At 40.4% G+C, this 22,921-nt stretch overlaps 1 protein-coding gene across 1 annotated transcript in view; it reads right to left on the bottom strand.

Moving 5' to 3' along the window:
• fam135b (family with sequence similarity 135 member B) overlaps nucleotides 1–22,160 on the bottom strand; it is a 51,843-nt gene extending 29,683 nt beyond the window's left edge. Inside the window, exons 1-6 of the mRNA XM_085345805.1 lie at nucleotides 22,084–22,160; nucleotides 17,593–17,672; nucleotides 9,219–9,358; nucleotides 4,527–4,597; nucleotides 3,582–3,755; nucleotides 2,851–2,977 (exon numbers count right to left, since the gene is read on the bottom strand). Coding sequence (XP_085201931.1) covers nucleotides 2,851–2,977; nucleotides 3,582–3,755; nucleotides 4,527–4,597; nucleotides 9,219–9,358; nucleotides 17,593–17,672; nucleotides 22,084–22,160 — 669 coding nt within the window. The remainder of the gene's footprint in view (nucleotides 1–2,850; nucleotides 2,978–3,581; nucleotides 3,756–4,526; nucleotides 4,598–9,218; nucleotides 9,359–17,592; nucleotides 17,673–22,083) is intronic.
• Nucleotides 22,161–22,921: the final 761 nt, after the last annotated feature.

The following is a 22,921-nucleotide window of genomic DNA, read 5'->3' as shown; positions in this document are numbered from 1 at the left end:
GAACTAGTGGAGTGCGAGTTGCTTTAAACACCAAAAAACAGATTTCTTCAGAATGATTGCCAGAGAGGGTGAGCTCGACAGGCTCCGTCACCAGAGTGATGTCTGGAAGGCGTTGACCTGACAATGCCGTAACACGTAATGCATGAGGCAGGGGCTCCAATAGTAACCCAAGTTGCCGGGCTAACTGACAGTCAATAAAGTTTTGTTCCGCCCCAGAGTCGATTAACACCGATAGGGAGCGGCTCTTAGAGTGAATGGAAAGCGTGGCCGGTAGTGTTAAACGGGGAGGAGCTTCTTCCTGGCTCAGCTCGCCCACCAGTACTCCTACCATCACTGGCGGGCGCGCCCTTTTGCCCGCGAAGGGCAGGTAGCCACAACATGTCCCCTGTGACCACAATAGAGGCACTCACCGGCGGTAATCCGGCGCTGACGCTCCGCCGCGGTGAGATGGGAGCCGCCCAGCTGCATGGGTTCCTCTCCGTCCCCGCTCTCGTGAGTCCGGGAGGGGCCGGCATCCGCCATGGCGCCGGTGCCAGAGACTCCCGCAGCCTCATGGAAGTTGTAGTTCCGCTGCGACCGGCGAGCCCGTAACCGCTCATCCACCTTAATGCACAGGGACATTAGCTCATTAAAGGAGGCAGGGAGATCACGCATGATTAGCTCGTCCCTTAATTCTTCTCTGACATTGTTCAGCAACGTGCTCCGTAGCGCCTCCTGATTCCACCCTGCCTCTTCTGCCAGAATCCAGAAGTCGATAGCGTAATCAGACATGCTTCTCCTACCTTGTTTGAAGTTGAGGAGACGGAGAGCAGCGGCCTCTGCCCCGGTGCCTGGGTTAAACACATTCTTAAACTTGGAGAGAAAGTCAGCGTAGGTGATGACAGGATCAGAGTTTAACACAACCTGGGCCCACTTTAGTGCACGGCCCCTCAGAAGTTGAACTAAATAAGTTATCTTCGCCCCATCGTTGCCATGAAAACGCTGCAGCTCGCGAAACGTCAGAGACACCTGAGCCAAAAATCCGGCGCATTTGTCAGACTCACCCGAGAATGGTTCCGGTGTGGGTAAAGGTCCGTCAGACGGCGTACCGACCCGCGGTGAGCTACCTGACGCTACGGCGGGCGGTGCCGCCTGGGGAGCCGGGCTGGGCGGCTGGGGATTCCCTGGTTGCGCATTTCCCTCCAGCGGTATTAACTGCGCCACTGCCAGGGTCAATGCGGCGACATCCTGCCGTAGCTGCCCGAGCATTTGTTCATGGCGGACCAGCGCGGCTTCCTGGGCGGCCAGAGCCCGGCCCACGGGGTCCTGTCCTGCGGGGTCCTGTCCTGCTGAGTCCATAATGGCTGGATCGTTCTGTTAAGGGTTCCGAAAGAGACTCAGGCGCAGGCCAGGGTTTCCCTTTAAGCGAAGAACAGTGCGTTTTATTCACAGTGAACACAATCACCAAGTGGCTATGTACAATGTGCAGGGGGAAAAGGGTCCGGGTCGCCAGGGTCCGTGGGAAACAGGGTTAGGGGAAAAGGTGCTCCACACTTTCTGTACAAAAACTCCTCCTCAGTCACTCCTCTCAGAATCCGGTTCCAAAAACGATCTAAACACAAAAGGTCGGGTTAGCGGGATAATAACAAAGGGCTTTTCAAGATACAGGTTGGCAGATACACAAGTTTGACTGACGCTGATAGTTCAACGATCCAGCGAAGACTAGTGCAGACTCGCCATCTAAGTAGTGCAGTAATCAGCTGGGATCAGCGGCCGGTGTGGTGATGAGCAGGTGTGTGGGCCAGCAGCGGGAGCCCGCAGTGAGCATCGCCGTGGCGAGAGAGAGAGAGAGTGAGAGAGAAAACAAACCACAAACATATTGCCCAATAGAGGATTGACCAGCAGGGCACAGGGACCATGACAAAATTGCTGGAATCACCACTCTGATTTTTAATGATATCTTTTCACACTGGACCCTCTGATGAGGCCTTTTCGGGCCCGCTTCCCATACGTTTGACACGCCTGCTGCATACTGGTTGTGTCTCCGTACGCCTGCAGATTTCTCACTTTTATCTGTGAGCTGTAGGGCTTGTTAACCAAAGTGCTGCATTCTCTCCTATTGACTGACAGCTAGCTACACACTCACAGAATCAAGGCTAATTACAAAACTAAAGAAAGAAGTTGTTGAGTCACAATAATGAACATGAGTCATGTGTGTCTTTTATCACCTGCTACTATTGAATACAGCTTTTTACTAATATACGCCTAGGTGAATAAAAGGCAATAAAATAAATTTGCTATAGGCCATATATGATCATGATTAGTAATTATGATAGATTATTATTTATTTCATTGTGAATTAAGTGCGCTATAAATAAGCCAGAAGCATGAGAGACAGCACCATCATTTCCAGTGGGAGTTCCTATCAATTCCAGATGCTAAGCCTGGAAGCCTACAAGCCTGGGCAAGCGGCTTCAACAAATAGTATGAAACACCACAGCGCTGCACAGTGATAATCACCACGTTGGCCTCTGGTCTTAAAACCTACAGGATTCTGCATAGTGCCAACAAATGACTGATTCCGAAGGACAGACAAGGTCTGGAATCTGTAATCCAAATCAGGACGACTCCCTTCCCAGCTCAAAATCCCGTTGCTTCTGGATGACATGCCCAAGCAAATCCCGGCTAAATCTGTCGGCCTCTGTCCTAAACCTTTCTGTTTACGTCATCGCTTGGCATTTAGCTGCTTGCTCACAAAAAGAAGAGAACAACCAGCTCAAAGGGAGACATTTGTTTTCAGCTTTGTGAGACAAAATAGGCTTTGTGTGACTGTCTATTTGAAAGCAGCTGAACCGCTAAAGGTTAACACACCTCAGAGATGACAGGTTTGCAGTAGCCAGCGCCGAACACGAGGTTCTCTACAGACATGGCGGACGGGTCGTTCGTGCTCTCTGGCGAGCCCTTCCCAAGCCAGGAGCCCTTTCCTGTACGGGCAAAGCTGGAGAGAGGGCAGGGATGACACAGCAGGGGCAAAGCATGAATAATGTTTGTGTTGTATTTAGTGTTTGTGACTCTGAAGGAAGACATGAACTGAGAAATAAGAGCAGTTCTGCTGCAATCAGTCAAGTGCTGCAGTAATCTATGTAATGCATGTTGGAACATCGACTATGACACTGACGGCTGAATTCATCAGATGAGTGTTTGGAAAATGATTCATTCAGCTCGCCAAGAGATACATTATATATCATATTATAAGATGTGCCAGCAGTTCAAGCTCACGTTCTCGCCTGCTTGATTGTATGGGTTTCATTTCAGTTAAATTTTTCACTTAAAAAATTAAAACCTGCTCATTGCAGATGGTTGACCTTTTTTCTTGAACACATCTCCAAACAGCATTCAAAGCCATAGATTACAAAATGAATGGCTTATTTATAAAGAAACAAAAATGAATCCAAGCAAGGTTTGGATAACGGATTAGCAGATTGTGCAGTGAAAAGAATAGCTGGGTTCCTGAGATCATACCAAATCAGATACAAATTTGTGTAATGTGAAGATTCGGGGTCTGCAGGATGCGAAACAGTTGCAAGCTTTCCAGACTTTACCTGAGCAGGGGCTGATGTAAGGCAACCAGTGAAGCGTGGATGGAGACAGAAATGACTGACAGGTGGAAATAGTCGAACATGACAGGGACGTGGTGGTGGAGGCCTCTTCGCGGGTGGAAATGGAGGCTGAGGGTCCGACTACTGATCAAGGGGACAGTCGCTATATCAGCCAACCTGAGGGAGTAAAAACAAAACCCAACTCTTTAAGTGAAAATCGTCCTTTTTTGCCATCGTCCATAATGTTTGCAGCTGTTCCATTAGAATGGCTCATGTAGCAAAGGACAGAATAACTAAACAACATCATTGATGGAAGTACTCAGATGTTTTAATTAGATAATGCTACACTGTTCTCCGTTGGTATATTAAATTAATCAGGAAACACTAATGAAAATATTTACAGTTAAAGTTTTTAATATGACGAATCATAACTGTTATTTATGTTATGAGTAGACTGTTAAAACTAAGCAGAATTTCAATGCCTGCTTTTTTCAGCACTGAAAATGAGAATTAAATAATACATAAAAAATTAAAATCTGATAATCTTTGTATCTGTGCCACAGAGTGCAGATTAACTAAAGAAGTGGTTTTATTGCTGATAGTAAAAGTGTGACCCTGTAGCGCCTAAAACTTCACATTAAAAGGAGCATCTCTTTGTTAAGTGAGTGGGAAATATCAGGGCAACTGCCTTTAGCAAGTACCAGTTTTAAATAACTGGGAAAGCTGCTCACTCATAATCCAATATCAACAATGATGATACAATCTAAATATTTCTTCTTCTTCCTTTTGTCCCAAGCAAACATACAAACCCCTGCAGTCATGGATCGTATGCCGTATATTTGTGATCAGGTGCTTAAAGTGATGTCTAGCAGCCAAATGGGAAAGTCGCTCACTTCACATCTCAAATACACACCAAACACATATTTTCAAAGTGGTTCAGAAACTTACTGCTGCTCATTGTCAGTGAAATGAAGATCCAGCTTCAACTGAAAATCCACCTCACTCAAGGCCTCCTCCACCTGCAAATGGGAACGATAAGGATTGTTGATGCATAAATATTGAAAGACCTTGGGCACAAAATAATCATAATCATAATCTTTGTATCACAGAACAAACCAAAAAAACTCATGTAGACAGGTCAAGTTCAGCTACCTCAACTGGTCCCTGTCTGCCAAGGTGACCACGCCCCTAACTACAGTGTCCAGATGTACACAAATCTGTCCGTCCACACAGTTATTATGGTGGGGAAACTTTCCATAGAAGCCAGATCCCTTTTTACCAGGTTTCTAAACATGCTTTTTTATGGTGTAAAATAAAAATGAACGTGGGTTAACTCGCTTTGGACATGGCATCAAGTGGCCCATGAGTCTGTGAGAGTTTTGGTCTCTGTACCTTTGCATTAGTGTATTTTAATCGGTGTTGGATTATACTTATTTACTTCCACCTGTTTATTTGCTAACCAAATGTAGCATTGATATCACATAGAATTGTAACTGCACCTTGCTAATCAAGCTAGTTAGCAATAGCTGATAACCAGAGATGGGCAGTAACGCGTTACCGTAATCCGATTACTTTTTTCAAGCAATGAGTAAAGTAAGGCACTACTATTGAAAAAAAAACCTAATTAGATTACTGTCACTTTCCTGTAAGCACACTGCGTTACTGTGTTAGTAGACCATGATTTTGTTTGTGAGAGTGTCTCATGACAATTACGTAAAAGCGTGCGACGTCCGTGGCAGCAACAGACGTGTGTAGATCAATAATGGATAATATGGAGAGCGGGAGAGAGTACGACTGTGCAGCGTTTAAAGTATGGACGTACTGACGTTACTTTGAGCTTGATTCCGTAAAAAGTGACAAAAACATTAGCATCTGCTGTACACTCAGCGTGGGAAGAAAACTTCTTTCTACAGCAAAAAATTTAACTTCAAATCTGAGCAAGCACCTAGCACGCTGCCACGGGAGTGTGAAATTCACAGAGATCCTCCCACTGACATGACCGCTGCAGCACGGGGCAAACCTCCAGGTGACCATAGATATAAGAGCGACAGGACTTAGTGCCGCTAAAACATTATTTTATGTTATATGCTGGAATATGCAAAAAAATAGGTTTAATTATTAAACAAAGTTCAAGTCAAAGACTGTTTCATATAATTACATTTTTGCTTAATGCAATGTGCATAAAGCTAAAAGATTAAAACTAATAAAACAAGTTTTTCACTTGATTCAATTTTATATGATGGATTATGCAGAAAAAATAGAATTGGGCTGAAAGGTCTATTGCTTTAGTATGTATTTGGGTTGTGTATCATGTAACTAAGTAATAAAGTAACTATTTACTTCTGAAAATAAATATCAGTAAAGTAATGGGATTACTTTCTTGGAGAAGTAATCAGCAACTAATTACTTTTTTTAAGTAACTTGACCAACACTGCTGATAACACCCAACAGCTTCCATCCTGACACAATGGCGAATGCAAAACTGAGACTTCAGAACGGAAGTGCAACAAATCAGTGCAAGAGGCCGTTGGGTGTTTCACACAGAAGACTAGACTAGTGTTCATATCTAGATTTAAGCAGCACAGGTAGGCTGGTAAAAGTCAACGTATGTAGATTCTGATATTTCACAAAAACATATTTTTTTTATAAATGCCATTTCTAGATGACAGGGTTCATTTAACATGTTCAAAAATCTCCCAGAGGTGGATGTGACAGCTGTAGCCTCAGCTTTCACATTATCTTTGCACTCATCAAACCATCCGGCAGCCACTTGTGCTCTGTGGAGAAGGATCTGACTCTCATTTATTTACTGTCACTCACGTGAATGGAGAAATTCGGAATTAATGAAGGGGAACGGCCATCACACGGTACCAACAAGAACATGATGGATTTGCTGCTATTTGGCACAGAAGCTAATGTAACCAACCTTGTTTGCAATTCTGATTTAGCCACTTTAGTGTTCTTTTTGATTAACTGTTTATGTTCTCTGTATTCCGGCATTTATGTCTTTCATGTGGGCTGAAAAAATCAATTACTTTCATGTTCAAAGTGCGGTAGAAAATAAAGGCATAAATCTGAACAACAAAGTGAAAAAAGAAAAAGAAAACGATATTAGGAAACTACAAAGCCGGGGCCGAAAATGGATGCAACAGACTCTTCTGAGGATTGGTGTGCAGCGCTGTTAAATTTTAATAGAAGTAGTTCCACTTTTGTAGCGCTTACAGTAAACGTATAAATCCATCTGATATTGATGCTGTGATTGATTAAGAATACATCGGGTGTGCACAGGGGAAATGAGAGGCTATTTTCGTCTGCGCTATCTGTAGCTGTGAACAGCAGATAACCTCCGGAAGGTTAATGAGCGGGGAGCCTTCGGGAGAGCTTACAGATGAAATCTGATATGCCTTTAAGCTCTTCTGTCTCCACACCTCCACAGCAACACCTACGTTTAATGAAAATTTCTAAAATTAGTTGTCATGTGAGACAGAAAATCCACATTCTGGCAGAAGCAGGAATCCTTCCACAGTAAACTAGGCGTATACACCACATGTTAGGGAGCAGCTGAGCGACGGTTTAGAGTACTGTCAGCGTGTGAGCTACGGCTATCAAATGCATGATTAGCTTCAAATGAGGCCATCTTAACACTCCCACGTCCCAGCATCAAGCCCGTGTCACCGCTGTCACTGCTGATCAATTTGAGCTCCGGTGGCTCCCACAGGCAAAAACGGGCAGAGTGGATTCTCAGGGTCACGCCCACAGTAAAACAGAACATCAATAACTGTCAGGTAGGTTTACACACCTGATCAGCTGAACTAAATATGGCCGGTCTGGGTGCACAGGCACAGTCTTTCAGTTACATAACATTAATTTCACGGAACGAGTCTACGAGCTCAGTGACCCTCACACTGGTTGAGTGGTTATTATGATTAGCACAGAATTCCTTTGAAAAAGGCAATTAACCTTTTCCACTGAATAGCTTTTGTTATCTTTCAGGGAACCAAACTCCTGTCAATCATTTCATCACATTTAAAAACCGCTAATGCCTCCGTTAACAAAAAAAACTATAGTGTGCCCACAGACCCTTAAAGAAAGTATTGGAGACAAGTTCTAGGCCTGAAAATGAAAGCCAGCTGTCAAAAAGTTGAAAAGTTCCACTTCAGACCTACTCCAAAATAAAATCAGTGCCCATTTAAAAAAATCTGTTACTTACCACTAACTCTTTCTGGAACAGTTCATGCATGTAGCTAACCAATTAGCAGCCATTTAATAGTTAATTTAATATGACCAATGCAATCGCAAAAACAGTTGCTGTGTCTGAGGTCAACTTAGCTTTCAATAAGCTTTATTACATTTTCTGGGTTCATAAACATTTAAGAGGAAGTTCTGAACTGGATTTCCTTTAACGTCTATCCAAGTATCCGGGCTACACTGGTAGCCTCAGAAAATTAGCTAACGGCACCAAAGGGCGAGCCATCAGACTGACCAGTAGTTTCAAAGATTAGAGCTACATTAACTTATAAGCTTTGTTTATTTAAATGCATTTTTATCCCTGTTATAGCCATCACATGAAATGTTTACCAAGAACATCAGTGCAAACTTCTAAGAATATGGCAGCTATAACTGTGATCAGTCTGCAAAAATCACAAATCTGTTGCTGTCTTCATACACAACTACTTCCATTTCAGCCACAGTTCATAGATCTGAAGTAGAAATTCAGAAATTCCTCTGCTGCATGACGACACTTTAATTTCAATTTGCTATAGCTGCCCGGCAATCTTGCTTTTCAACAGGAATCTATAATCAGAATGCAAACAGTTTATATAAGTTGAGTCGAGTCCCTACCTACGTGTCACTGACAAGACTGAGTCCGATTGAAAGCAACATATCGGCAATCCGTCTGCTTTATTTGCAAACCTTCGCCTTCATCTGGATGAGCGGGACCGCAGTTAGTCTGAGTCGGACTGCAACTGTTTGGAGATAGGTTGCCTCCTGCCAGGTGGCCTGTGCAATCGTCAGGTGAGGGTGTTGCGCACTGACAATTACTTACAATTGGTTCCCAACAGCAAAACAATTTAATGCAACCACTGGGCGCCCATCGATTGTTCCTAATCGCAAGGAGGTTGCTGCCCTATTTTCATTCTACAGTCAATGATGCTTTAGACATCTTAAGCTCTGTTAGACAAACCTTACAAGTCAATGTTTCCAGAAAGTACATCTTTGCAAATTGAGCTGTCTTTGGCCAAAGAAATAGAACGGCTCCAACACCCCTGCTTTAAATCTATACTGCTATAGACAGATAGACTATATATTTTGCAGGTGTTCAGACTGCAAAATATATAGCACTGTAGTTTTTTATCTTTTATTCCCTGTTGTGTAAAATATCTGCTGTGATTAAGTGGAACGAATGTGTGTGTTCTGAACAAGGAGTATTGTTTGTGTCAGATGATAAAAACAACAAGTGCAGAAGGGAACAGAGAATGATGAAATCCATTAATTACGGGCCATTTAATATGCTGTAAAGCTACAAGTTGCTATGGAATAAATAAAAAAGCGAGCAAATGGCAATCAATCCACCCCCCCCCCCTTTCAAACTGGATATTTGTCTGTGTGTGTGCAGAAAATGTCACCGGCATGACTCACCCGTTCTCCGTCCAATAGCAGGTGGACTTTGAAGATCATACAGTCATTCACCGCAATCTCCTCGTTTCTGTACAGGATCTGAAATATCCGGCTGAACACGGTGCCGTCGTAAACCCCCGCAGAGCTGAAGCTGCACTCTCCTAATGTGGGACGCAAAAGCACAGCACAGTGACAGCAAGTGCAATTAGTATCCACATATGATAAGACATAGATCCGATAGACTAAAACAAGCATTAAACACCAATGTTTAACTGATAACAGGAGCTTTCTCAGAGCTCTCTGTCATGACTACAAACAAACAAAACATCACTTTATCTTTGCACAGCATCAACAGGTTTGTGAGGACATTTGCACATATTTACAGGCACTCAGAGGCAAGCATCTACGTTTAGCTCTAGAACCAAGTGATAAAATCTGTAAATGAGTTTTGGGCCAAGAACGCTGAAAAAAAAAGAAATCAAGCAGCAAAATGGAAACATAAAAAACTGCAGTTCTTCATGTGACCACTTAGGCTGGTTCAGAAAGCAGGTCAGCGCACACTGTTAACAAAAAAAAAATCTATGAGTAGGTTCCCTCTAAACCTGTATTCACACTGGCTGCGGATGCTAGAGAAAAAACCTTCCTGCAGTTGTATTGATCAGTTCAATTCAGAAGTTCTTCCACAAATAGCGAAGTAGTTGCTGCATGATGGCAATTTAATTGCAAAATCCCACATGTACCTGGCAACGCTCTGTTATATCAGAATACATATTGTAGAATAGAACCAGAGTCACAGGTGAGGGCAGACTGACTCGGGTTGACTGCAACATTGGGTGATCTGTCAGCTTTTATTTGCAGCTACCTCGAAACACCTGAAAAATTGTGATGCAAACAGGAAACAGAGAATGTTCAGTGTCAGTGTAAAAGCTGTTGGTTTCAGCAGTAAGGAACAACATTTACTTTGAAAGGTGAACATTCCCCATTTCATTAATCCATGGACAAATGGCACATGTTTCCCATGCAAACTATGGGCAATCGTGGCAGTCTGTTAGCAACCAAAGCAATCACAGTGAGGCTGTTGGTGCAGCAGTCAATTTCGCCCAGGGCCAGCCAACAACCTCCAGAAACTACTCTGGAGTTTTTCTTAGCAAAGTTACCGCTTGTCTCTAGGCTTGTTTAACTAAAGCAAGGCAAAGCGAACAGCTGTGGGCTGTTTTTCATATTTAGGTCTATCGATGTTGCTCACATCAAGTTCAACTGATAAACTTTAAAGTCCTTTAAACTTCTTGGTGTGGGAATGCAGAGCCAGTAGTACCTTTAAATTCACATATGTTTTCAAGCACAAGGAAAAACTAATAAATTGGATTTTATGTGCAAAACTTAGGTCACACATTTGCCCCCAAAACTCACACGATCTCAGAGGCAGCCCATTGTTTCAACTGCCATCATCGTCCACGTCGCAGCACTTTGGTGTGCGACGCGGTGGCTGTTTACTGTGTGCTACTAGCGCATTTTTCCCTGGCAGCACTGCAGAGCTGCTGTCCAGCTGTGAGCCGTGAGAGGTCTTTGAAATCCCCTGCTGAGGTTGTGCTCTTTTCTGTCTCGGTCTTACTCTCCCTCTCTCTGCAGGCCTCCTCCCGATAATGCTGTCACTACTTGCAGCATCAAGCAGCCCCAGCCAGGGTGACGGATGTGTGGAAGCACGAGTGCTGTCAAAGGCTTGGTGGATGTGTGGCACAGACAGCGTAATCCCTCTGGGGATGTACTTTCTGGGGTAGGAGTTGTTGCGCGGTGTTAGCACGGTCTCCTTACAGTTGCATGAATGTGACTTTGATGTTCTTGTTTTTATTTTGTTTTTGTGTAGGTTTCAAGCTCCTGTTTCAAGACACGTAAGCAGATTAGAAACTCGACACCGTGTGCTGTCATTAACATAAATTATCCTCTGTGTCTATTTGACCTGTGAAGGACTCATCGTTTCCCTCGGGAGCCTCCGTGCTTCACAAACGCTGGATTTCTCCCTTCATGTGGCCAGAATCACTAAATCAACAAACTGCACCTGCTGCAGTGGCTACTCTCACACGCTCACAGATATTATACTTCCCTTTCAATGCCTGTTTGTTCTACAGACTTGATTAAATGTTACAATACGTGTCGAGGGACTTTCAGTGATAAGGCCTTGATAAGAACGCAGCTTAACTGAAATAACAGCTTTGACACATCTAGCAGTGCTGTGCACACTTGAGGTGGAAAAAACACTAAACCACCCGTAAAATGCAATATAACAATATTATGAACCCTTCTTTCATAAGATTGAAGATCAGTTAAGATGGAAACTGATAATCGGTGTAACACTGTATTGTTTATAGTTTGTTTATACAGAACTGGCACTAAATTGGCTGTAAGCTATTTGTCATGGCAGTCACATGAGGCTGTAGAAGAAAAGACCTTTAAATATAGTATATAAAAAATTTTAAAAGTTGCATTTTCTTACACATTCGGTAGAACACACTCACACACCATATATTATATATATAATATACATTATATATATAATTTAAGACTTACAATATAAATATATTAAACTGTAATTTTGCTGGTATCTAACGCTAATTGATAAAAAATAGTAATATCATAATCTACTATAATAACACTTCTGATTACTTATTTTAAATGTAAATATTGTCTATGTCTATATGTTAGCCCTGCGACAGACTGGCGACCCTATGACAGCTGGGATAGGCTCCAGCGCCCGCCCCCACGACCCTGAAAAGGATAGGCTGTAGTGAATGGATGGATGCCTATTCTTAAGGAAATATTAAGCATCATCAATCCCAAGGTATTTTTTTTACTCAGGCCGACAACATCTCAAAATGAAAGTGTTCTTATTTGAAAGTAAAATGATAATATTTTTGATTGAATCAATATCGATGAGAGGGTGGCACATGTTAACTGAAGGAGCCTTTAAAACTCACACAGGCAGTTCAAAACATGTCAACAGGAAGGCTCAAGCTGACCCACATGTTCATTGACAGAATCTGGTAGCTGTAAGCAGCAGTGTTGACCACTGTTCCACCGTGCCATAAACATCTTGGTTTTTTACTCCCAGTTTTGACCAGTTTCTTTGTCTTTTTTCTGGACTAGTCGTCCAGAAATTTGTAAGAAGCTAAACCTACCTGACACAAAATTACCTAGCATCATCAAACTAACTACATATTCACATGCCATCAGAAATCACTCGGTTCTGACACTCTTCTGGTGTACTGTGCTTCTCACAGGTACTGGACTGTTAACACATCCTGCACATTAAAACCTGCTGAAACGCCCTTCAGCTTTAGCCACAGTGCTTCTGTGCTGGAAATAATCAGCTTACAGCCTCTGCTCTGCATCTGCTGTGTGTGTGTGTGTGTGTGCGTGCGTGCGTGCGTGCGTGCGTGCGTGTGTGTGTGTGTGTTCGTGTTCTGCCTATCAGTAAAGCACACAGAACTCGCCACACAGATTTGCTCCTCATGATATTAATAAGAAAGGGCATCTTAGCCGGTGCACCGTAAACAACACTCCAGTTCTCCCAGTTAACATTCTGACTTGAAAATCCTAATCTTACTGCGCATGAATCACAGTCATTAAATCCTTCAGCTGAGTGTGTGGCACGATCCTTCACAAGTAATTCATTTTTTTTCTGAAGGGCACATACAATTGAAATGTCAAGCACACGCTTTCAAAGAGGACACAGTAAGGGAATTGTATGATGAATGTAATTGTTCTATCTGTGGCCAGAATGGCAGCTTTATGTTTATGATTCAGTCTGTGAGGTATGCAGGCTCAGTGCATGACCTTGTGGAAAGAGCTGCAGAGGAGAGGGGAGGGCCGCAGCCTTCCAATTACAATATGCATGCAAGATCTTCACTGTAATATACGTAGCTGCAGTGTTTCTTGCTGTCTACATATGCTAATGGCTGGTGAAACATTGCAGTGTAGTCAGCAGCTTAGATATTAGTGCATCAAAAATGCACTATACCAATCTATATCAAGTGCTAATCAAATGTATTTGATTATTTGATCATCAGAAAGTGTCACGCCAACTATTAAAGCAAAGGTTTTGGCCGTTTGCTGCTCTGTAGCGTTCAGGTGAGCATTAACACAATGGAAAAATTGTTCACGGAGCAGATGACCCAGCAAATACACCCCAAGATCAGACCATAAAATTCTCAGAGAAACTGCAAAAAACCTAAGAGCTGCATTCCAGACTCCACAGAGCTCAGTTAGTGTCAGACGTTAAAGCTCATGATAGTACAAATATATAAAATATTGCTTATATAAAAGAATATTGCCCAGAGAAAGTCTCTTCTCTCTAAAAAACAAAACAGGACTGAATGGCTTAGGTTTTGCAAAGCTGCATTAAACACAGTATATCAACAAAACAGCCCATGCCAGCTGTCAAGCATGATGGTGGAGGGATAATTATTTTAACTTGTTTTGCAGCCACGGGATCTGGAAACCTTGAGTCAACCATGAACTCACAAACATGAGCATATATCAAAGTATTCTAGAGTCAACGAGACGCCATCTGTCTGACAACTAAAGCTTGGCCCGAATTAGGTTATGAAACAAGATAATGAAACCAAACACAAATGTGAAAGTCTAGACATCAGCCTGACTGAAATGCTATGGCGCGACCTTAGACTAGCTTAGACTAGACTAGCTTAGCATGCTGGAGTTTTCCTTACTGTATATGAAGAAGTATTTTATAAAAAACGCAATTTGTGAATTTGAGGAAAGTTACATGTTTAAAACAAATCATGAGCTCAAGCATCTACAGTCACCTGTAGTTTGGGATAATGTGTGGGCCTACAGTTGTGTAAACAGGTAGCATTCTGTCAAGACACAAACTGTCAATACTTAAGCAGCTTTTAGGTGAAAATACTGAATAGTAAGCACCATTAGGCACCTCTAAAAATGAGTTACATTATTAAATATATTTGTGTCAGCTAATCTGAGCTAAAGTAACAAAACTGAAGCCTCCCCTGTCTGGAAAATGATCTACCTCTTTCTTTACAACATGTAAAAAAGCTGATCCTCCAGGATTCAGCAGCCCTAAAAATAGACAAACCGCTATTCTTCATTTCTATTCAACTTGACATTATAGTGGCTACTTGGAACCAGCAGTAATGAGGGAGCAAGAAATTCTTCTTAATCAAAAACCCCGTGCCTCCTGTCACTGTGTTTTAGGTGAAAACACTCACACATCATCTTTACAATCACGCACGCATGGACGGTTTGGTGTTGCTGGTGGTGCTGTCCTCTATAGCAGTGAGAACACTGACAACAGCTACATGCCTGAGACTAATATCCTGCTCCAAAAGACCAAAATGCCCTCACAATCTAAAACATCCTAGTGAAAACAGTAGGCTGCACTGTCACAAGTACAGCTGGTGTACACACACACGCACACATACACACACTGCTCCAGTCATGATAGGCTAAAAATAGCCAATATTGAGAATCAGGATTGGCAGTGAAACAGCTTTCTGCAACGCCACAGATCCACATTTTGACAGTTAGGTAGGTTTGGAAGCCTTCAGTCACAACCTATGAATACAAATATGGACGCAACAGAAGAAGAATATTTCATGATCTTTGAGGAACCTGAAAGTAATTGTATATTTGTATAGGAATGAAGCATTCAATGTTCACAAAACTTTCACTACAGTGTATTTTTTGGTGATTGTTTACACTTTTTTTTCTAATTAAGTAGGAAACAAATGTATTTTAGAAATTTAAAGAGCTTTTTCAATACATGGACATTCTCCATAAGATGAGTTTTTCTATTATGCAGCACAGTGCAGCTTTAAGCCGGCTTTGCCCTTTTCAGCCAAGACTAAAGACTTTCCCTCAATAACTGGAAATCCAATAAAATTTTATTAAACGTTTAAGAGTTATTGTTTGAAATGTTTCAAAGCTATTTTAGATGCCAGATATTCTGCAGGATGAATCACTCAGTTTTTAAATCCTAAATCACATCGGTAAGACAGGGCCATAAAATTCCCAGACAGCGCTCTCACTCTCTACAGATCCTGGATAGCTGGCACAGTGGTGGGACTACTTACTGTTTACTGTAACCTTTTGTAAATTTCTGTCTTTTATCCACAATAGCAGTGAGAAATTACAGTGCATTTGGAGACAAATCTGAGTACTCAGCAGTCAAATTGTTGGTTGTTTTATTTTCCTATTGTCATTATTATTATTATTATTATTATTATTATTATTATTATTATTATTATTAGTATTATTACTATTATTAAAATTATCATCTGTCATCTGTTGACAGCTCTACGTTAAGAAAACAGTCACATCTTTAATTGATACTTTTTTAAATATAGACATCAAAATTTTATATTCAATTTTTTAATATGGTGCCAATTTAAGGTGGTTTAAATTCTTAGGTAAAGATAGAGGACCACATGTTGAGACAGTCCCTAATGGTAGGGAGAAAAACTGCTTTTAATAGGAAGAGACATCAGGCAGGCTCAGGGGTCTTCAGCTGACTAGAGAGTAAGGGGCAAAAGAAGAGAAAAAGGAGGGCATGCAATAGCAGCATATAAATGCAAGGGGAGTCAAAGTACGTGAGTGACAGTAGTCGATGCATCATACGAAGCCTACAGCAGCTTAATGGTTCAGGATTTCCAGAACCAGCCTCAACAGTAAGCTTTAAACAGGAAAATTGGAGACCTAATCATAAAAGTAGAGAAGGCGTCTGTCTTCTGAACCCAAACTGGGAGCTAGCTTCACAGGGACCTCCCATTCTACTTTTGGAAACTTGAATTATATGCTAGAAGAATACATTTAAGCTCAATTCTGGATTTAACAGGAGCAAATAAAGAGGTATGTGAGAAATATTAGCTTTCCTTCTAGTCCCTTCTATCATTCATGCTGCAGCATTTGGGGTCACTTAGAGGCTTTTCAGAGTGCTTTGAGGACGAAGAATTTGAATGTTCCAGCTTAGAAGTTTAGAACAACTGCATCAATTATTCTTTCAGGATCACTCATAGACAGATGTGCAGATGAATGAAGACTAGTTTAGAGATTTGATTAACCTCTTATATCCCTGCAAGGTTCAAATCTTGTCCTTTGTATCCAATTTATACATGTCTGATTTGAAAATCTTAGAAGAATTGTGAAACCAAGAAACATCTAAGTGACTTGATTTGAAGGGTGACATCTACTTTTTCTTACTTGCATGTTACTGAAATGTAATCTAATGCTACATGTTTCACTAGTCACCACTGGGCAGGGCTCGCAAAATCTCTAGCCCGGGGCTAGCGATATCTCGGGTCGGGCGACCGAAATCTATCTCAGCCCCGCCCATCGGGCTATATGATTGCCCGGCGGGCGGGGCTGAGATAGATTTTTATGACTTATTTTGTGTGCGAGGAAAACTCTTTGTTTACCGGGACAAATTAGAATCTATCAGACAGATGCTGAAGTAAAGTGTTTTTTACAAATTGACTCAAATCTGAGACCATTACTGAGATCATTAGTAACCTTCACTAGTGCTGTTTTTTGCTATGATGCGTTCTAAACCTTCACTTAAACTCTTTGTTTATTTGAAGAGTTTCAATTGATCAGCTTAAAAGACTCTGGTACTACAATACTACAGGTGTTCACAGCCAGGCCACGTAGAAATGACTGCAGTGTACAGAATCTTATTTAGCTAATATTTTTCATGAAATATTAACTATATTCAATATTCAATCTTTTTCAAAAAACAAAGTGTGTTAACTCAAAGGTTTATTTGGTCTAATTTTATCATGTCTGGTAATTTATTAATGCAGGTAAATTTGGAGTCTGTGTGCTGTTTCTCAATGCAATTTACCTTTAACTGTTAGAAAGTCATTCAAACAAGTTTAAAAAGATCCAAAACTGTATGAAAAGATCGATCAGAAATGACCACAAAACAGCCAAACATGGTTGTAAAAATATTCAAAAAGAGAACAATGGTGAAGCAACACAGAACAACCTTTGTAGTCACAAACGACACACAGAGAACAACACTATATATGAAAGCACAACGACTAAAGGGTGATGCCAACTAACTGCTGAGAGACACTAAATGGCCAGAAAGGGACAATGAAGGAATTAAAATGTGACGGAAATTGACCATGAAAAAGCACCAGTAAAATGGCCAAACATGAGGCAAAAAAACAATAACCATGGTCTAGTACCCAGTGTCAAACTAAAGTATTCAGACATGTGCTCCACCATCTATTTAACAAAACTACACAAACAGATTACTGAACACAACACAGCAAATTAAGAGTTCCTCCACACACCAGAACGAGTGGTAAAGTTGATGTGTGTGTTTCTCAGAGTGTGAGGAAGTAAACATCGTCTGTCTTACCTGCATTGTCTTGTGTTGTTGCTATGACCCTGTGGGGCACTCGAGGTGAGACCTTCAGCCCTGCTCGTATCTGGTAGAACCTGAGGTGGTGGATAAAAACAGAACAGTCACGCTTAACGAAGCAGCACTGCTTAACTTCACCCTCTGCAGTCTGTGAGTAGGTGAAAGGTATCAACACAACTTTAGGTTTTAACAATTTTTTGTATGTTTATTTTAAATTACTTTCGATTTACTGTCTCTGTTTGTACTCTTTGTATGTTTATTGGTTTTATTTTTATTTTTTATCTTTATCCATTTCCTTAGTATTATTTATCCAGTGCTTTAGATCCACTTTATTGGTATTACAGTTGAATTGTTTCTCAGGGTTTGTTTCTTTTGATTCAAGAGTTTCTCTGTCTCAGTCATAGTATAGGTATATATATACTATGTATAGGTATATATAGTATATATATACCTATACCATTCTCATCCTTCTTGATCTTAGTGCAGCGTTTGATACCATTTCTCACAATATTCTCCTGAACCGGTTAGCTTCCATTGGTATTAGTCATACCCCACTTACCTGGTTTACCTCCTATCTCTCAGACCGCACTCAGTTTATCCAACTTAAATCCCATTCTTCAGCTCTCTATCCTGTTTCTGCTGGTGTGCCCCAGGGTTCAGTATTGGGGCCTCTTTTATTCATTATTTATATGCTTCCTCTTGGTTATATATTCCGAAAATATAATATAAATTTTCACTGTTATGCCGATGACACCCAGCTCTACCTTTCTTCTAAACCCAATTCATCCCTCCCACCTACCTCCCTCTCAGACTGTCTTATTGAGATTAGATCCTGGTTCTCCTCCAATTTCCTCAAACTTAACAGTAATAAAACTGAAGTTTTACTTGTTGGTACACCATCTATCTTAACCAAATCCCACAGCTTTTCCATTAACGTTGAAAATTCTCCCACCCTTCCCTCCCCTCAGGTTAAGAGTTTGGGTGTCATACTTGATAATACTCTTTCATTCCAGTCTCACATTAATTACATAACACGGTCTGCTTACTTCCATTTACGTAATATTCACCAACTCCGTCCCTTCCTTACTCCCCATGCTGCTGCCATCCTTGTCCATAGTCTTATTACATCCCGTATTGATTACTGTAATTCCCTCCTATTTGGTCTCCCTAAAAGGTCCCTTCATAAACTCCAACTTCTTCAAAATTCTGCAGCTCGGGTCATAACTTGCACTCCGTTAAGTGCTCATATTACCCCAGTTCTTCAGCAGCTTCACTGGTTGCCCATAGAAGCCAGGATAAATTTTAAAATCTTACTTCTTGCATACAAGTGTATCCATAAATCTGCTCCTTCATATTTGTGTGACCTGCTCCATATCACCACTGTTTCCCGCACTCTCAGATCATCATCTGCTATTCATCTTACTGTTCCGTCCTCACACCTTATCACTATGGGGAACAGAGCTTTCAGTCGCTCTGCTCCTCAGCTCTGGAACTCTCTTCCTCCTGCACTAAGAAATATTGACTCCCTCTCCGTATTTAAGACACAGCTCAAAACACATCTGTTTAAACTGGCTTATTCGCTTTAATGCTGATTTTATCTGTTGTCACGCTCTGTTTTGTAATTTTAACTTATTTTATGTATTTTATGACTATTGTTCCTTTTATTAATTGTGTTTTTTGTAAGGTGACCTTGGGTTTCTGAAAGGCGCCCTCAAATAAAATGTATTATTATTATTATTATTATTACAGGTATATATATAGTATATACCTATACTTATAACTTTATAGGTATATATTCTGTGCCCTTAGTTTCCTTTTAGTTTCTAGCTTTGATAACAGTTTCTCCATAAGACCCTTGGCTTTCTCTCCTGTGTCAAGTCCTGTCTCTGTGTGAGGTGTTTCCCTGTTTAGTTATTTCCTGTTTTATTGTTTCAGACATGCATTCCTTGTACTTTGTCTGTATTTTTGTCTCGTTGGTGCTCTTTGACCTTAATAAAGGTTTTAGTTTTTTATATCCTTAGTATTGGCTTTCAATTCCCATTCCCACAAAATATTTTCTTGACAGAAATGTTCTTAAGCCCATCTTTCATTTAACTTTGCAGTTGTTTGTAAAACTATTCTTCAACTAAAGCCACTTAAATTCAAAAGATGTTAAATATCATATTTTCTAGCCTCTTCCTAACCATCCATACAAACTCCACACAGAAAGGCCCTGGACACTTGGTGGAATCAAACTCAGGCCCTTCTTCTATGAGGCAACAGTGCTAAACACCACGCCATCATGCTGCCCACGCTAATATCTGGCTAATTAACATTCAGTTTGCATGTTAGTATAGTGGAAGTGACAAGAAAATGGTACTTAAAAATTGCATAAAATTGTCTGTTCATTTTACTGTGTTCACCAGGCCCACTTGTTTTGTAGTTAAACACTTGGAGCAGACGTTGCTAGGACAATTAACGATTAAAACAATTAAATACATGGTTTGGAGGTAATGTATGTGTTAGCCAAACCATTTCTGGAACATAACTGTGCATTGTACCATGTATTTATATTAATGTGATAAACTCATTTAAGATATTTGCCACTTATAGTTTGACTTGCTGAAATTTCAGCAACTGAAAAATGCAGTTACAGATCTTTGTAACTACATTTTTTTATTAACAAGAAGATCCAGGGAAACTGATTTAAGGTATGTGCAGTTTTGGCATTGTGAAATTCACCTGGAGCCTAATACAGAAAGCTTTGGCTAATTTGGCTAACTTTGCAGCTCTTGTTTAAACCAACGTATTGCAGTAATCCTGTTTATTGAAACTGATTAGAGTCTTTGTTTTCAGATTCTAACGTGCTTTCCATTAACTTAATGAGAAAATAACATTAAAGCTACACAAAGTCGCCCATCGATTGCACAAATATTCTTATACTATTAAAGAATTATTGACAGAGGGTTATTAATTAGGTAAAAGTATTGGAAAATATCTCAAATAGGGTTCATTTGAAATGATAAACAGTCTTTTTGTGTTAAAAATGTATCATTTACATTGAATCATTGTGACCCAAAGCAGATTTGGGTAAAACCTTCACATCATTAGCAAGCTGAGACCAAAGCATGGCTGTGAACTTGATTATGTCATCAGTGTGTTAATGACAGCGCTCGATAGAGAAGATGTCACAATAAAGAAAATCAAAAAGGTGTTTTTTTGGAAAGAAAATAGGTCAATTTAGTGATCACTTCTTACTCATGTGCTATGGCAGAGATGTATAAATAGCAGTGTTCCATGAATAGTTTTCAACAAGCTGAATTGTTTTTATTAAAAGGCTAAATTGCAGAAAGGACAGAATACTGAATAAGAAAATGCACCTGTGTTTTTAAAACGTACTTTTCCTATTACAGTATAAAATGTAAATGCTGCTTATCGCCATTTTATCCTTTGCAAATCAAATGCAGATTTAATCAGTATTCCTAATGCAATCAGTGGACAGCTGTGTGGCCCACTAGTCTAGCACAGGGATTAGTATTGACTTAAGAAAGCACATTTCAGTGTGGGAAGATGTGTAGATGTTGGTAACTAAACTATTCTCTGTCCATAGGGCTTTATCTTTACACTGGGGTCAGATTTTGTTTCGTGCTCACAACGGATCTCTTCTGATATCACAGAGCAACGTGGCATCGAGTAAAAACAAACATATTAGTGCACTCAACTGAAGGGATTATCGTGATAAAGCTTTAGCCCATCACATTTGGAGAGGGAAAATCATTTTGATAAAGCTGGTGTTTCACTGAGCCAAATGACATGTTTTAATCTGCAGACAGAGCAGGCTACACAGGGCCCTTTTTTAGTCTGGGAATATCATAAAAACTGCAACAAGAAAGAAGAACTACCTCTATCATTAACAAAACCTTTTAAACTCCCTATTTGTAAAGCACTGGATGTAACATCTGTCTTTTTCATTAATAATACTACATTATATAATAATAGGAAGACGACTTTGCATTACAGGCAGTCTGCTGGGGGCCTCACTGCTTCATTTTCATTTGCCTCTCTTGAACACTGTTCCAAACAGCACTGTCAGTGCTCTGCATGTGACATTTTGCAACACTTTACTGCAAACATTTCTTCTTAGGCCTGTGCATCGGCTAGCAATAGCAGAATTAGCAGCTACAACACTCTAGCTAGTTAGCGCCAGTTTTGATATAGCTTTTGGACTTTAGCCACATCAAAAGCTTTAGATTGTGCTAACAAATTGAACTAATGTTTGAACTAATTTTAATTAGTTGCGTACACAAGCTCTGTGTCAAAAAATAGCATTGTTATTGTTCTATGATGAAACAAACAGAGATTTTGATATTAGCTAACAATGGTTGCATTTAACCAGCAGAGTATTTAACTAGCAGCAGAAATAGAAATAGAAATTTTCCAGTAAATTAAATGATTCAGGATATGTGCACTTTTTAAATACTATTAAATATATATAAGAAAAATTCTTACCCCCTTTGAAAGAGATCCACATTGTGAAACTTGTGCAACTCTAGAGAAAACTCCACTGTTCCCTGTACTTCAGACATGATATGATCCCACTCATCACCTGTCAAAAAAGAAAACAACCAATCAATATGATGTATAAGACCAATGAGCCAAAATAACACCAAATCCACACTGAGAGGTAAGACAAATGATGACATTTCTAAAACTAGCTCCCATGGAAGTGATACTGCATGACTCATTCAGTCCACTGCAGTGTGGATAGCAGACAAAGATAGAGACCCTGGTCTGAATATAGTTCTCATTACCAGTGGTCAGGTTAATGTTGCACATATGACAACCACCCCTGTGATTGAATTATGTCACAGTAAAAAATGAATGCGTGCAGCTGTATGTTCTCTGTCTTCTATCTACCTTAAAAAGAAAAGCTGTGAGCCAGGTTCTATTGTAGAAAACATCAGTTTATTGGCAGCAGTAGCATTGTCACATTACCTTTATAGTACATTTGAATAATAATAACTTTTATAACACAGATGTTTTTCATTTTTAAACATCACTTTTGTATGCCCAATATTTTAAAACACAAAGAAGAAGAGTCTCCTTATTATGTTTGACATAACAATAACATTTAATACTTATAGTTTAACGTAGTGTATCGCTGTGGTGCCCATTTATTCAAAAGAAAGGGTGATTATCTATCACAGTTTTGTTTACTGTAGCACAATTTTTTTGAATCCATCCTTTGGATACACAACACAGAAACCCATTATCTTTCTCCAGAAGCCTTACTATTATACAGTTATATAAACTAATATTGAATTTCCATTGTCTCTTGACTTAGGTA

The sequence above is a fragment of the Diplotaxodon limnothrissa genome, linkage group LG22, assembly GCF_057381915.1.
Source record: "Diplotaxodon limnothrissa isolate DT_005_m linkage group LG22, D_limnothrissa_male_GT1.1, whole genome shotgun sequence".
Taxonomy (NCBI): domain Eukaryota; kingdom Metazoa; phylum Chordata; class Actinopteri; order Cichliformes; family Cichlidae; genus Diplotaxodon; species Diplotaxodon limnothrissa.
The sequence above is the reverse complement of the archived record's forward strand: the minus strand, read 5'-3'. Positions and strand labels throughout refer to the sequence as shown.